Here is a 17041-nt window from a genome sequence, read left to right as displayed (position 1 = left end):
GTTCTCTTCAGTAGTGGGGCAAATATTTGGTAGGACGAGAAGCGTACAAGGGAGAGAGCTCAAAAACACATGCACTCTCAAGACGTGCATAACTACAAAATAGAAGTAGTTTCCTAAAATCAGGGCCACTGGAATTATATGGTAGGGAAGGGCAAATTATGCAGCCGGTTGAGTAAATTGGATGGCAAGAAATGTCACGGTTTTCACTGGGCTTACCGTCGAAGTTGATGAGAGTTGGGGAACGACCCCGGTTCCGGCAGGTTCTGCTCTGGCCGAGGTAGGGGCGACCCCTTCCGGTAGCCACGGTGCTGTTTGACAATAGCAAGCCACTATAGTCCGTGCCCTCCAGAAGGAGTCCCAGAGGAAAAACCCCAAAAGGGTAAACAAAAATCCAACAGGAACTCCCTGAAACAGAAGGAGGACACAAGGACGTTAGAACTGAAGATCCGAGAGTACAGGAAAACTGGAGACGAAGATAGGTCAGGAATAACTGGATCCACAAGAGGAAACCAGCCGGAGCGTGACTACCACCAAAGGAGTGTTGCAACGCAATGAGCAAGAAGCTGAAATCCCCTTATATACCCCTAGACAAGAAGTAGAAAAGAGGAAGTAGAAACACCACCATCTTGGATTGGGGAAGAGATTATAACAATGAATAAAGAACATGCGTCCAAACAAAGAGAAACAATGCATGCTGGGAAGAGAGGAAGTGAGCAGCATGCTGGGAAAGAGAAGGACATGTATAAAAGAGAATCATGTGCAAACATGCGGCTTTTGCTGGTATGGCCGGTAAGTGGTGGAAAAAGAGGGTTTCCTAATAAGCCTAATGTGCCAGAATGTTAAGCGCACTAAATGCGCTATGCGCGGCAGGTTCGAGACCCAGCTCGGGGTCTCAACTCCCGCCGCATCTGCCATTACAGCAGAAACTAAAGAAGGGGGCACGGCGAGTGCCGCGACCCCTGGCCGGACTCGCGGCTTCCCCCGCGGCCCGCCCGCAAGCCGCGGCTTCCCCCGCGGCTTGCTCGCGGGCCGCGGTGTTTACCGAATGCCGCCGCAGCCCGTGTTTGCGGTCGCGGCCGCCGCGGCACGACAGTAGGTCCCCCCGAGGGCCCAGGTTTGTGAGGGAAAAGCCGAAAAAAGAGGTGGACCAAAAGAGGGGCATGAACCGAATGGGCATCCTCCCAGGAACAGTCACTCATAGGGTAGCCCTTCCAATGAATAAGAAATTGGAGGCGGCCATGGAAAAACCGAGAGTCACAGATCTCCTGGACCTCGTACTCAGGCATATTATCAATTAACAGAGGGGGAGGACAGGAGAATTGTCTGTGAAAAGGATCAGGAAGGTAAGGTTTGAGTTGAGAGACATGGAATACAGGGTGTATCTTCCAAGTCTGGGGCAGGCGAAGACGCACAGACACTGGGTTAATCCTCTTGAGAATCAGAAAGGGACCATAATAACGGGGTTTAAATTTGTTCTGAGTAAGACGGAGAGGCAGAAATCTAGAGGAAAGCCAAACCTTATCATGGACCCGATAGTGAGGAGCCTCACAGTGTCTCTTATCAGCCATCTTTGTCATGCATGACTTAGTGGCCACAAGGTTTGAATGGATAACACGTTGGACACCCCGTAGCTGTCGAACATAAGAGGAGATGGCAGGAAGATTGGAGGTATCTTTTAGGGGAGTCGGGAAGGCCTTAGGATGGAAACCGTAAGAGCCATAGAAAGGGGAGACTTTCGAGGCACTGTGTATGGAGTTGTTGTAGGAGAATTCTGCAAGTGGCAAATAGGAAGACCAGTTACTCTGCGTAGCATTGCAGAAGCTACGTAAATATTGTTCGAGGCCTTGATTGAGTCGTTCCGTCTGTCCGTTAGTTTGAGGATGGAACCCTGATGATAAGGCCACTTCGATTCCCAAGGTCTTACAGAATTGTTTCCAGAATCGGGAGACGTATTTAGGACCCCTATCCGATATAATGACCTGAGGTAATCCATGAAGTCGAAAGATTTCTTGTGTAAAGATTTGACTTAATTCTTTTGCCGTTGGTAACTTTCTTAAGGCCGTGAAGTGAGCCATTTTTGTGAAGGAGTCCACAGTTACCATAATTACTTGATTTCCCATTGAAGAGGGTAAAGAGCACATGAAATCTGTGGAGATAGTGTGCCATGGACCTGGGGGAACTGGTAGTGGGCGAAGTAATCCTACTGGCTTAGTACGGGGTGTCTTGGCTTGAGCACATATAGGACAGGATGATACATAATCTTCAGTATCTGTCTTGAGAGTTGGCCACCAGAAGGAGCGAAGCAGAAGTTCTTGGGTGGCTTTCATTCCTCGATGACCTGCGATGGGGGAATCATGGCACATACGTAAGGCTTCAGTCTGTACTAGCTTAGTGGGTAAGAACAGGGCCTTATCACAATAATAATACCCTTGATCTATATGAAGTTGCGGACGCAGCTTATTCAGCTCTGTATCTTCTAGACGGGAATATTCGGACTTGACTTGGTCTAAAAAAGTCTGTACTAAACCAATGATCTTGTTATTGTCAAATAGGTTCTGTACAGGAGAATTGCTACACTCAGGGTAACGTCGGGACAAGGCATCCGCCAGGATGTTCTGAGAACCAGGGATGTATGTGATATAAAAGTCATATTGGCTGAAAAAGAAAGCCCATCGAGCCTGCCGGCTATTCTGACACTGAAAGTTTCTCAAGCATTGTAGATTTCTGTGGTCTGTCCGGGCTTCAAAGGGTTCTTTTGAGCCCATCAGAAAGTGTCTCCATTCTGTGCACGCGGTCTTTAAGGCGAGTAATTCACGTTCTAGCACGGAATAGTTCCGTTCTGAATCGGATAAAATGTGTGACAGGTAGAATACAAGATGCTCTAAATCATCATTGTCTTGTTTTTGCAGTAAGGCAGCCCCAATGAATCTTTCTGAGTCGTCTGTGACAACAATGAATTGTTTGCTGGTGTCTGGGTGTCGTAGAATAGGAGCTTGAATAAAGGCTTTCTTTAAGTCTTGAAAGGCTAACTCTGCGTCTTGTGTCCAACAAAAGCCCTTCATTAGATGGTCTTTTTTAAGGGTTTGAGTAATGTAGCTGGTTCTCTGGGCAAAGTCTGCTATAAATTGTCGATAGAAATTGGCTAGTCCCAAAAAACACTGAGGCCCTCATTCTGACCTTGGCGGTCGGCGGAGAGGCGGCGGTCGGACCGCGAACAGACCGGCGGTCAGAAAAATGGCATTCTGACCGCGGCGGTCACCGCCGCGATCGACCGCCACTTCCCCACTCCGACCGCCACGGCGGTCATGACCGCCGGGCTGGAGTTTGCGCACTCCGGCCCGGCGGTCGTCCCAAGACCGCCAACGGTATCATGACCCTGCCTACCGCCGCGGTTTCTTGCGGTCGGGAACCGCCATGCGAACCATGGCGGTAAGCACTATCGGGGCCAGGGAATTCCTTCCCTGGCACTGATAGGGGTCTCCCCCACCCCCCACTACCCACCCGAGTCCACCCCCCACACCCTCCACCCCCCTGCCACCCCCCAGAGGTGGTACGAACCCCCTCCCCACCCCCACCCCGACATGCACATACATGCACCCCGACATGCACACACCCCCAACATGCACATATACACACCCCCTACACACACATACACAACGGGGACACATACCGCACACATACATGCAGACATGCGCACCTGCCGAACAGCACACATTACCCATAGACACAGCAGCACCCCCCGCCCGCATACACGCACTCACACACCCCCTCTACACACTCACACGCACACCCCCATGCACGCCCACATCACACAACACCCCCCCTCTCCCCCCCTCACGGACGGTCAACTTACCTTGTGCGTTGGTCCTCCGGGAGGCGACGGGAGCCATGGGGAGGTGACCGCCAACAGAACACCGCCAACAGAAGACCGCCACACAGATATGTGGGTCGTAATTCTGTGGGCGGTGTTCTGCTGGCGTGGCGGTGGAGGTTGACCAGTCTCCACTCTTCCGCCGACCGCCAGTGTGGCTGCTGGCGGTTTCCCGGCGGAACGCTCCCAGCGATCGGAATGCGCACAGCGGCATACCGCTGCGGTCGGCGGTCTTCACCGCGGCGGTAACTCGGCGGTCTCGCGAAAAGACCGCCAAGGTCAGAATGAGGGCCTGAGTCTCCTTGATGGAAGAGGGAGATGGCCAGTCCAATATAGCTTGCACCTTGTCTGAATCCATGGCGACCCCCGTTTGGTTAATGCAATATCCCAAGTATTTTACCTCTGTCTGATCAAACGTGCACTTTTCGGGTTTACAAAATAAATGGTGTTGTCTGAGTCTCTCTAGAACTTGGAGAACATGCTTAGAGTGTTGCTCTGGGTGGACAGAAAATATTAAAATGTCGTCGAGATAAACAACCACTGTTTGTTGTAGAAGATCGGAAAAAATAGAATCCATGAACCTTTGAAAAATGGAAGGGGCATTGGTGAGTCTGAATGGCATTACTCGATATTCGTAGTGACCGAAGGGTGTTCTAAAAGCGGTCTTCCACTCATCACCTTATTTGTTCCTTAAAAGATGGTATGCTCCTCTGAGATCCAGCTTGGTGAATCTCTTTGACCCTCTGACTGCTTCTAGGATGTCCTTAATAAGGGGTAACGGGTACCGATCCTTAATAGTGATCTTGTTTAATCCTCTGAAATCAATACAGGGACGCAAATCTTTCGTCTTCTTAGGCACAAAGAAGAGAGGAGCCCCTGCAGGTGAAGAGGAGGGAGCAATCAATCCACTCTGTATGTTTTCATCAAGGTATTCCTTAAGAATCTGCTTCTCAGGTTCTGTTAGAGAGTACATTCACCCGAAAGGAACCACTGTATCTGGTTCTAAAGGAATGGCGCAATCGTATTCTCTATTGGGTGGCAGTTCAGGTCTTTCTGGCTTCTGGAGTACATCGGCATATTCTTGATAATGACTGGGTACTCCCTGTAGGACGTTAATAGAGCATCTCACTTTAGGGGGTGCTGCTGAGAGACCTTTTGGGGACCAATAATCTCCTGCTAGGTAGCAGTGTTGTTGGCAGAAGTGAGAGGATAAAGAAATAGTTCTTGTTTCCCAGTTGATGTAAGGGTTGTGCCGTGTGAGCCATGGAATCCCCAGGATCATGACGTGGTGTGGTGAGGAAATTAAATAAAACGAAAGATTTTCTTGGTGTTTCCCAAACTGGAGACAGAAAGTAGGGGTGGTATACTGTACGGGTCCTGAGGCCAAGAGTGACCCATCTACCGTGTGGACTTGTTCTGGTACTTCCTTAGGTATTTGTGCGATCTGTCGTTCTTTGGCCCATGCTTCATCTAAATAGATGCCACTGGCTCCGCAGTCCAATAAAGCCAGGGTTCTTTCTTCCCGGCCATCAGTTAAGTGAAGGATAACTGGTAAAAGAAAAAGAGCAGTTCCTTCCTCCTTGGAAGAACAAATGGAAGGTATTTCGCGATATCCCGTCCTCACCCTTCTCACTGAGGACGGGAGTTGGCGTTTCCTAAAGGCTTGGCTGGACGAACGGGGCAGGTGCGAATTAGGTGACCAGCTACACCACAATACAGACAAAGGCGGTGATTCTAACCGCGGCGGGCGGCGGTCGCCGCCCGCCATGCAGTTACCGCCAAATGACCGCACCGCGGTCACAAGACCGCGGCGGGCATTCTGGCTTTCCCGCTGTGCTGGCAGGCGACCGCCAAAAGGCCGCCCGCCAGCACAGCGGGAAAGACCCAGCAACGATGAAGCCGGCTCCGAATGGAGCCGGCGGAGTTGCTGGAGTGCGACGGGTGCAGTAGCACCCGTCGCGAATTTCAGTGTCTGCTAGGCAGACACTGAAATTCTTTTTGGGGCCCTCTTACGGGGGCCCCTGCAGTGCCCATGCCATTGGCATGGGCACTGCAGGGGCCCCCAGGGGCCCCGCGGCACCCCTACCGCCATCCTGTTCCTGGCGGGAGACCCGCCAGGAACAGGATGGCGGTAGGGGGTATCAGAATCCCCATGGCGGCGGAGCGCGCTCCGCCGCCATGGAGGATTCTCAAGGGCAGCGGAAAGTCGGCGGTACACCGCCGACTTTCCGTTTCTGGCCGCGGCTGAACCGCCGCGGTCAGAATGCCCAGCGGTGCACCGCCAGCCTGTTGGCGGTACTACCGCGGTCATTCGCCCTGGCGGTTTTTACCGCCAGGGTTAGAATGACCACCAAAGTCCCTTCCTTCGTCTGTGTTCTCTTTCACTAGCTGATAAAGGTCCTCGAGCCGTATCAATTTGCATCGGCTCTTCCTCTGTAGCCCCCTTAGGTTCAGGACAGACTTCTTCGGTACGATGAGGGAAGGTGCGAGACGTCACTGAGTGTGATGGCAAACGATTCTTCCTTTTCTCCATTCTTCGCTTATTCAACCGATATTCTATCGTCGGGGTCTGATCCATCAATCCTTTAAGGTTCTCTATTCTAGCAGAGTGCACCAGTTCATCCTTAATGTCCTCTCTGAGACCCCTGTGGAACAGTGTCACCAAGGTACGTTCCACCCAGGATGTTTCTGCTGCTAACTGTCTGAAACGAGTGATGTATTGCAATACATCTTGATTTCCTTGTTGGATGTCGCAGAGAGCTTCTTCTGCTGAAGACTCAAGTCCAGGGCGCTCAAACATCTGTTTAAAAGTTGTGACAAAGTTGGAATAATTAGACAGGCAGGGGTTATTTCTGGTCACTAAAGGAGTGGCCCAAGCCAAGGCTGGCCCTGATAAAGCGCTAATCAAATACACCACCTTGGTCTTGTCTTGCACAAATTGTGAGGGGCGAAAAGCGAAATAAACCGTCAAGGCATCCAGGAATTCTCGCAATTTGTTAGGATACCCGGAGAAACGAGGTGTAGTGGCAGATACTGAGGGGACGTCAGTGGTCCTGGATGCAAAGGCTTGTCGATAGACGGTGTTTTCAGTACGTAGCTGTTGAAGTTCTTGAGCCTGTTGTTGTATAGTCATGAGCAGGGTCTAGCTGGTGGGTTCTGTATTCGCCACTGGATTATCCATGGTTCCGGATTGCAACTGGATTTTTGGGCGTTGCAATCTGTCACGGTTGAGTAAATTGGATGGCAAGAAATGTCACGGTTTTCACTGGGCTTACCGTCGAAGTTGATGAGAGTTGGGGAACGACCCCGGTTCCGGCAGGTTCTGCTCTGGCCGAGGTAGGGGCGACCCCTTCCGGTAGCCACGGTGCTGTTTGACAATAGCAAGCCACTACAGTCCGTGCCCTCCAGAAGGAGTCCCAGAGGAAAAACCCCAAAAGGGTAAAAAAAAATCCAACAGGAACTCCCTGAAACAGAAGGAGGACACAAGGACGTTAGAACTGAAGATCCGAGAGTACAGGAAAACTGGAGACGAAGATAGGTCAGGAATAACTGGATCCACAAGAGGAAACCAGCCGGAGCGTGACTACCACCAAAGGAGTGTTGCAACGCAATGAGCAAGAAGCTGAATTCCCCTTATATACCCCTAGACAGGAAGTAGAAAACAGGAAGTAGAAACACCACCATCTTGGATTGGGGAAGAGATTATAACAATGAATAAAGAACATGCGTCCAAACAAAGAGAAACAATGCATGCTGGGAAGAGAGGAAGTGAGCAGCATGCTGGGAAAGAGAAGGACATGTATAAAAGAGAATCATGTGCAAACATCCGGCTTTGGGTGGTATGGCCGGTAAGTGGTGGAAAAAGAGGGTTTCCTAATAAGCCTAATGTGCCAGAATGTTAAGCGCACTAAATGCGCTATGCGCGGCAGGTTCGAGACCCAACTCGGGGTCTCAACTCCCGCCGCGTCTGCCCTTACAGCAGAAAGGAAAGAAGAGGGCCGCGACCCCTGGCCGGACTCGCGGCTTCCCCCGCGGCCCGCCCGCAAGCCGCGGCTTCCCCCGCAGCTTGCTCGCGGGCCACGGTGTTTACCAAATGCCGCGCCGCCGCGGCCCGTGCTTGCGGTCGCGGCCACCGCGGCACGACAAGAAAAGCAAAGTATGCAGCACAATGCGGCAAATTTTTAGAAAGTATACTACATTATTTTGTCATTGTAGTCCTCGTTAACAGGGAATTGATGCTGCCTCATTAGTACCATTTTGACATCCAAATATAGCAATAAACAACAGAAAGCTGACTAGCGGATCTTTCCAAAGATCCGTCCACTGCACAGCAACACGTGACTGCATTTTTAGTAGCTTTGTACCGTTTTAGAAACAACACTTTTTTGTTCAAATCTGCAGGTTATGCAGAAGATGATGAATTATGTGGAAAAAATATAATTTTGCAATAAATCCGAAGCTGCTGAATCACATAATTCCAGTTGTCCTTCCTAAAAATGAGCAGTGGAAAGATACAAGCCAGCCTATCAGAATTATGGTAAAGAGGCTACCCTCCATGGGGGGAAAACATAAGAAGAGGAAGGCAAGCAAGTAAATGAGAGTGACAGTAAAGCCAACCAATGGTAGTTATATGTATGCTGTACGCCCACAGAGGTTTATCGCAACCAGTATGAGATACCTAAAAATAAACACCAAACCACTCTGCTTTGCATTTATGAAAACCTACAAGAAATTATTTTATTTGTTTATTTGTTTGGGAGACATCAAAGCGACAAATGGACTCTAGAAGAAGGTTCCATGTAGAAGAATAGTTTCAAGGTTCTTAACTCCATGTCCTAGACCCTGCTCTCGCTCAGTTCACTCTGTTAGTGTGGAAAATGGAGGCAACAGCTTACACAAATGTATTTGGGGTGAAGTCGAACATAAATTTGTGAAAACCAGAGCTAAACTAATAAATGCAATGTTTATTCAGGACAGCATATTTTCCCTTGTTATTATATTATTATTACATATATATCTATATATATATATATATACATATATATATATATATATATATATTCGTCCAGCTTGGGGGTTTGCTTCTGAGAGCTGGGCGCCTCCTGGGGTTTTGGGCACAGGGCCTGGCTTCAGGCTCTGTGCCCAACCCCCTTCCACGTGTGGCAATGGGCATCTTACTTTATGTTGAAAAAAACACTAAAATTCACTGAAATAGCCTCAGTTGTAAGTGACAATATAGTTAGGAATTGTAACATTTCATTTGACATTGAAAAAAAGCTTTAGAAAAAAGGTAAAGGGGACGCTATAATTAGGTGAAACTGTTCATCATAATTCATCTTCATGGGGTGCCCTCCATCTTGCCTGCTGTTTATGCCTAATAGACTCCTACAGAATGCCTCTGGTGGCTGTGGGCTTATCCTCCCTTTAATGCTCAGGTAGGGCCACGGTTGGGAGGGGCTTGACCCTTTTTTTTCCCCTCGTGGTACTAGGCCAGATGTCTTTCAAAGACTTACCTCAGCAATGTAGGCAAGCAGATGTATGTTATTGAAGGTCAACCACAGGCGCCAGATTCAAGTAGAGCTTCAACTCATTTGCGTGTGAAAAAAACTACAGTTGAAAGGAACAGCCAGAGGCTGGTACAAAAGCAACTATGGAAAATGACGAAAGAGAGTAGAGGCGGCAATGGCACAATAGCTGGTATAAAAAAGTAGAGGATTTCACAGCCATGTGGAGCTCGGTAAACAGAAACATTTGTTAGGAGGACAGACGAGGACAGCTGCCCCGTTTGAAGTTGTAAATTGTTTAATTTGTGATTTCTGCTGAAAGGCAACAAAAAATTATGTGTACTTCAGTGGAGACAAGTAACCATCCTAGACACAAGACAACCCCACGCTGTCTTTCCATTTCTCAGGCCAACTTGCACCACGTTTTAAGTTTTAAATTATTGTACGTCTTCATTGACTCAAAGGGACGAGACCAATATTTTAGTGAAACAGAATGTTATCGTACGTGTTTGCTTGGAATAAATAAGTGAACTTCTATACTGAATACGTTACAAATAACATTTGATCCGGGACGGGTGCAGATATGTTTTACACAAACATGCCTTTGAACAGGAGAGTCTTTCAAAAATGAAATTATCCGTTTCTTTGATCCATGTTGGGCAGATTTGATATTAGTTTGCACATCCGTTTTTTGTGAAATCATTTTCGTTTACATTGTTGGCACACTGATCTGGTAACAAATGGCCACTTTTTAGGTTTGATGTATAATGACGTTGCAACATTTCTCGTGAATATATTGTATTCCATGCACTCTCTCGGGCACGTCATTCAGCCTACTTTAGCCACTGGCTTCTTTCTCTCAGGTTCTCGGGCATAGTCACTAGACCCGAACTTCGGGGGCTGCCACCGATCAACCAGTGCAAACGGGGCTAACATTTTAGGCAATCAGGCTGACCTATCCTTAGAGTCAATGCAAGGAATCGGTGATAAATTGTGCATTTTAAACATATATGTCAAACCCAATACGGTTACACACACATGTTTTAGTGGATTTGACAATGTTTGCAAGCTACTGACAGAGATCTTCACAAATGGGAATGAGTGATTTAACAACTAAAAAGCCTTTAGAAGCAGTTTTCACTGTTATTTCAAGACGACACTCTTTTTGCCAATTCTTCAAATGTCCATTCTGTGAAATTACATGAATTCATGAATTATTTTAAATTACATCAGCTCCTGCCTGACTGTTGACCAAAGTCATTTGAGGATTCATGGTGTCAAAGTGTATTATTGTTTAGAGGTATTGTAAGGGTGTCAGCTGCGTTCTAGAGTGCGCCATTCTAATGAAAACGTATACAAAAACGTTTGCACTAAGTACCGTCTTATTGTGTTTTACTAAAGCCATATATATTTTCAATGCTTTTTTTGTACTTTAAACAATATATCTCTGTATGTTTTGATGTCGTTTTTTATATTGCGTGTAGTGCACTTTTTTTAATGCATATTCACAGCGCTTTCAGTCGCATAATGGGATCTCGAAGCACTATAAAACATGTAACTGCATCAACCAGATTTCGTTTCTGTGACTGCTTAGTTACACACATCTGCAGTGATATTAAGCAGCTGAGTTTTGATCAAATAAGGCATGTTCCAACGATTACTTGAAGACAATTATCACGCATTTTTCCATGCACTGCAACCCTGGATGAAGTGTAAAATGTTTTGTACAAGGCTTCATTGCGGCTCCATCTCCAGTGCAGCCCAGCACACATCATGTATAGAAATGTGTGTCTTGGAAGATGCAGCAGCCGGGTTAACACACATGACAGGGGTGGGGAAGTGAAGCCCCTTTTAGCCCAGTGGGCATTGCGCCTGGTCAAGCACATCTGTTTGCTACATGGAGAGTTGTAGTCTCACCTTCTTTCTGTTGGCTCCTTGGAAGTATATTCCTCTTCCACTGGAGTGCACAAAGGGAATATTTTACAAATTAAAAGTACACTCTATCAGAACACATTTAAATCTGTATCTCATCCACACATTTTGTATTGCTTTTGTCAGGGCTCCAGTGCAAGTGTCAAACCTATTGGCTTGGTCAATGCTTGTTATTCTAGCAGAATACACTGCATTTGAGGATCTTGTGTCCCATCTCACCTTCACTGTGTTAATTCATTGAAGCATGTAGGTAAATGCTGGTACAGGTTTTCTGTAAGATGTAGTGCTGCAAATTATGCAATGTATCCTCTAAACCTGTACCATCTTAATATAGTAGTAGTAAGAAAGGTTTTTGAAAGATTAAAGTGTGGAAGTGGTAAGGCAGAGCAGTGTTCTTGAGGCTGGGAGGTACGTGCCTTTGTGTGAAATGGGGCTTCTCCCCAGCTAAATGAGAGCTGTAATGACAAAGACAGGCAAGCTGGTACTGTATCAGTCCTTCTGCAAACTTAAAATAGTGATGATTAATATGTCCCCACATCGGTGAGCAGTATTAGACTGGCCTTTAGGGCAGTCTTTCAGTACCAGAAGTCTTTGCCTATTTGTAGGCCTTTTTTATGGTCTGGTGGGCCGGGCCTGATCTCCCTGATATGACCACAAGCATTGCTGGTAGCAAGCATTAGCAGTTTCCCATTCCTTTCAAAAGACATATACAGCATATTTTTAGACGTCCAAACCTGCCCGTTTGGCAAATGAGGGCCTCTTTTTCAACTATCTGTATAAGCATTGGGGGCCACTTATATAGTGGCACCCAGGCCTATTTTCCCTCTCCTACTGTTGGTGTGAACATTAGCTTATGATGGCACCCACCAGGATCTCCTCGAAATCCCTGCTCTCAAGCTGACATCTGCGTAGGTAATGAGTGCCACTTTTATTTTGGTGGCCAGTGCTGTTTTCCATACCAGGCTGTTGTTGAAATGAAAATCAGTTTATGATGTCAAGAACCAGGATCCCCTCGAATTCTCTGCTCTCACACTGGTGATCTTCTCTGTGCTCTTACTGACTACCTAGAGAAAGCTATAATTGTACTATTCCTGAAAACGTCCACCATAGATTGCAAAAATCTTGAGCATTTTAAAACCAAAACCATATCCCAGCTTCCCTGTATAACTTAACGGTGTGAACTGAAAGCTACAGTACAGATATCACTGAAGTCAGCCATATCCCAGCTTCCCTGTATAACTTAACGTTGTGAACTGAAAGCTACAATACAGATATCACTGAAGTCAGCCATCTGACCAAGGCGGGCCCCTCATAACTGAATTGTGCCCTACTGTTCACTTTTCCCATTATGAACTGTGTGTTGTTGAGTATAAGCTCTGCACTTCCTTGCTTCCTTTTGTTTCTCTCCAACAAGAGTTTCCAGCTATCAATAAGCATCACTTGACCACCAGCACTTACCACCCAGATATTCCCCCTACGCAAAACCCTTCCATTTTCGGATGTTATTTGTTTTTCTTCAACAAAGGAGAAATCGCATGCGTTTAGCTCGGTATCAAAGCCACATAGTTGTCAAAGGGGCCGCTAAATCAACAGCACATTTCCCCAAGCAAGCGGACATGCACTTTAGACCCATCCAGATACATTTAGTTTTGAGCATGCCATTGACTATCACGCACATCGCCTCACCGTTATTTACCGTAGCTGGCGATGTCTGTCTAGAATCAGACTGTACTGGCAGGTCATTTGATCTTACAAACCTTCTAATTGTTAAGTTGCTGCAGCTCATAGCTCCCGAGCCACAGCAATAATTCAGGCTTCGACCTTTCACGTTGTTAATCGTTGCCTGACATGCCCACTGTCAGTTGTTTCCCTATGTACTCTGAGCCAAGGAGGCGGGGCAGACCTGATGAAGACACAAGGAGATCGTTTAATCTTCACTGTGTATTGCTGCACGTCTGCTTTCTGAAAGGCCATTGAAGGGTGCTAATTCGGTTGAATAGTACGACTACATTTGCCAGGGAAGTCGGAGACATGCTTTGGTCTGCAGTTGCAAACCACTTCTTACTATTATAAGAGCATTTGCCCCAAACCCAATCAATTTAACTGCATTGCATGTATTTTTTTCATTGAAAAGCCTAAATTTTAAAATGCATCGACTAAGCTTACATCCTCTTTGTTTAAAAAAAAAAAGTTATCACTTTGAATAATGTTTAAGTTCAGTTGCCCATTAACACATGGGAAAGATTCACGTCGGGTCAAAAACTGTAAGAAGTCTCCACAAAGCTAATAGGTCTGGGTTTAACATAGCAGAGCATGCCCCTCAGGCACATACAGATGACACGTGAGGGAGCGAGTAGATAGAGAGGATTACGGTTGTCAAATAGTCTCCTTTGCAGTTCAATGCAAGTGCTCAAGTGGAGACGGACAGATAGCCTCTAACAACTATAGCATTAGGTGAGAGATGAATACTCCATTGGGCTGAACCAAAACTTGACTGACGACGTCTCAAGACAAGGGCTGGAAGAGGCTGGTTGAAAAATGCCAGTGGTTGAAAGGGGCAGACCCAAAGTCCACTCCATATACAAGCCTGACTGATATCTGTACTGTTAAAAGCAAGACTTAAAAACATGATCAAGTGTTCTTTCACATTTCTCTGTGTGAGAGTATCTAGTTTATATCTTGTTCTCTATATGACACAGTCAGAATGCCACTTCAGAGCTCAACATCTTGCCTCGGTTTTCGTGCCCCACCAATAATTTGGTGAACCTGGGTCAGATACCAACCACCTAGTTTAACGGACAGTGGCAGTGTCCTTCGGCCCATACATAGCACACTACATTGATTCTTATTGGGACATGATTCCTTTTACTTGAACATTAACACAAACCATTCATACTTTAAGTTAACAACCAAACTTCTACTAACCACACACAATGGAAAGCCGAGTGATAAGGGTGCATAAGTGCTGGTAATGTAGGGGAGTTAATACTAAATGTTTTGTTTGAACTTCTTACTACGATGTTCAGACATGTGCCATGGTAGTTCTGCGCAATCATGGAGATAGCTACAAACCCCTTTTAAATCCAGTAATTTTAAGGACCTTCAAAATATTTTTATATCTGTTCAGCTGCTTCCAAAGAAAGAAAGTACGAGGTCTTAATTTTCTTAGCATAATTTACTCTCTTTTGTCTGGATAAGTACCAGTTTCTAACAGGCGAATACAGACCCACTAAAACCCAGTTCTCCTCTGTGCTCTGTGCCCTTTCCAAATTATATGGACAGTGAAACTCCACCTAAAGATTTCTAAATATGTTTAAACATCAGTCATTGTGTATGTTGCAGCCTTGTAAAACTGTGAACTTAGCACAAGTCTGGTGGTGGAATTCAAATTCTACACAGCCCTAAAATCCATTCTGCTCTGTACGTGAATTCTTGAATTTAGTCAAAAGCATATACCAGATTTGAACTGCAACTGGAGTAGCGATTGATTACTAATTATTTGTACAGTAATGCCTGCTATTGTTTGCAACAACTACTGTTAATTGCCCACCTCAACATTTTGATCTTAAACTAACAATAAGGCTGCAAGAATGCCTTGGTCTATGAGGGCAAACAGCTTTTAGAATATTCTGCTCAATGAGGTCAGTTTTGTAATAATCTTTAAGGATGCTTAAGGGTTCACAGCACCCTTATGACGCCTAAAACCTTCTCCGGTGGCTGCTCCAAATCATGGTTGCAGTAGAAGCAGCCTCGCGTGCCTACAGACTTCTACTGAGATCTTCATTCTTTTACAACAACCTTGCCATCCTCAAATGCCTGAAGGAGTGTTGAGAAATCTGTAGTTGTGGACAGATTTTTCATGTCTTCGATGGCTGTAAAAACTGAATGACATTTATTAAAGGAGCTTATGGCATATGACGCCTGTTCTAAATGTCAGTTGTAGATGGCAGTTACGGCGGAAGAAGGGTAAAGCTTTCTTCTGCTTTGGCAGGAGCTCTGCCTCCCGTTCTGTCTTGCTAAATGGTCAGGGAAGAGGTATTGGCCAAGCTCCTATCTAGGGAAGAGCTGTTCAGTGTTCATGGAAGGACGCTCTGTATTGTATATTAATGCTCATTGCATCCCCATTGAGTAAAGTGGAAACATTAAATGTTACACGTTACGATCAGCATAGTATCAGGTGTGTAAGTCACTTTTATTCGGGTGAAAATGTTGTTCGCATTTGTTGGTAAAAAACATACATTTGTCATTGTATGCTTATGCACATGAACCTCCATTGACTTTGATGTGGCTTGTCAGCATGTAGGTATGAATATTACTGATTCTTTGAAAGTTGTTTACGCAATTGTGTTTAGTGGATTACATTAGAGTTTGTTGAACTCCTTCATAATTCAAATGTTACAGGAACTGTGGATAAAAATTTTAGAACATTTCTGGTGACAACATATACACTTTATTGGGTAAGTTGAATACTTTGGAGACAGTAGTGTCTCAGAAGGGCACTTGATGTTACAGAGAAGTTCATCTTCATATAATGTAACTTTCCACAGAAACTAAAGACAGATGCTGGGTTATGCGCTTGGGTATATTATCAGAATCAGAAAGATATACTTTGCTGGTGATGTGGTCCCAGCTTTAAATATGAGACGATTAGAACACTCTTCCTTTAAATGTATGAGAGATGATGACTTGGTGCAGGGGTGAGCAGAGTGAGTCAAGAGCAATGTGAGGAGGTTTTCATGATGATCATAATCTATGTGCATGGTTACTGTGTAGATTCATTGTACACATTTGGCGATAGCTTAAAGGTCTGACATTCATCACCCAAGAGTGGGCCTTTTTTTCTTTCATTCTGTGTGCACACACTTAACTTGACCACACAGAAATCCACAACTTCTAAGCATGCTTCTCACTAACCTCATTTACATGTGTGTTCGGACCATAATCGATGGGATCAAAAAATCCAATTTGCCTTCCCTAACAGTATCCTCTTTTGCAAAACCGGCGACCATCTTCTGTCTTCAGTCTCTAGTTACTAGGGAAATGAAATGTGCAGTATATGCATATCAACGATGGTTATGCTAGACTTCATTCGAATGTTAGTATTTTTTCTATATTTGGCATTGATTTTGTGCAGATATTAGTATATCTTATACGTATATATATGGATTTATGTTGAGGGAAGCTTTTGAAAATAAGAAGTATATTCATTAAAAAGATTTTTCATCTAATTTGTTTCTATTTTTTCCCTAAATGAAGGCCTTACCTGTTTGGAGCAGGGTGTTTTTCCATAAACGCTCCTTGGTGAGTTCCTGTGTCAATCCCAGCATGCCTTTAACTCATGTGTTGTACTCACAAGTGGTCACATCTACTTTACATTACCCCGAAACTGCTTTGGCTGATCCGTAGATGGAGGCACCTGGTCAGGACAGCAGCACTTGGCTTTTTTTTTTTGTAAAAGATCCATGACGCAGTTATAAATATGTACGTGTCTATAGCTTTGCTTTATCTCAACTGGAAAAACAGCATGTTTTTTTTTATTTATTTTTTTATTTTGCATCCGACCAGTGACAAATTTAGTATACACTGCGTAAATGTTGAATTTCAGAGCGGAAATCTCTCCCATCAGATTTCAGAATACATTGCAAATTACTCAAATGACGCTTTGGTTAGGAACCCTGAAGTTAAAAGGTCGGAAAGTGCCAGAAAAATCAAGCATTGGCTAAGTCAGTAGGTC

General features: G+C 45.5%; 1 protein-coding gene across 2 annotated transcripts in view; it reads left to right on the top strand.

Annotated features, from left to right (window-relative positions):
* BCAS3 (BCAS3 microtubule associated cell migration factor) overlaps positions 1-17041 on the top strand; it is a 2570631-nt gene that overhangs the window by 1295817 nt on the left and 1257773 nt on the right. Inside the window, exon 18 of one of the 2 annotated variants that reach the window (XM_069226455.1) lies at positions 16564-16608. The exons of the other annotated variant lie outside the window; for it this stretch is intronic. Within the exon in view, the coding sequence (XP_069082556.1) occupies positions 16564-16608 (45 nt within the window). The remainder of the gene's footprint in view (positions 1-16563; positions 16609-17041) is intronic. 2 annotated transcript variants of the gene reach the window in all.

The sequence above is a fragment of the Pleurodeles waltl genome, chromosome 3_1 (assembly GCF_031143425.1).
Source record: "Pleurodeles waltl isolate 20211129_DDA chromosome 3_1, aPleWal1.hap1.20221129, whole genome shotgun sequence".
Taxonomy (NCBI): domain Eukaryota; kingdom Metazoa; phylum Chordata; class Amphibia; order Caudata; family Salamandridae; genus Pleurodeles; species Pleurodeles waltl.
The sequence above is the reverse complement of the archived record's forward strand: the minus strand, read 5'-3'. Positions and strand labels throughout refer to the sequence as shown.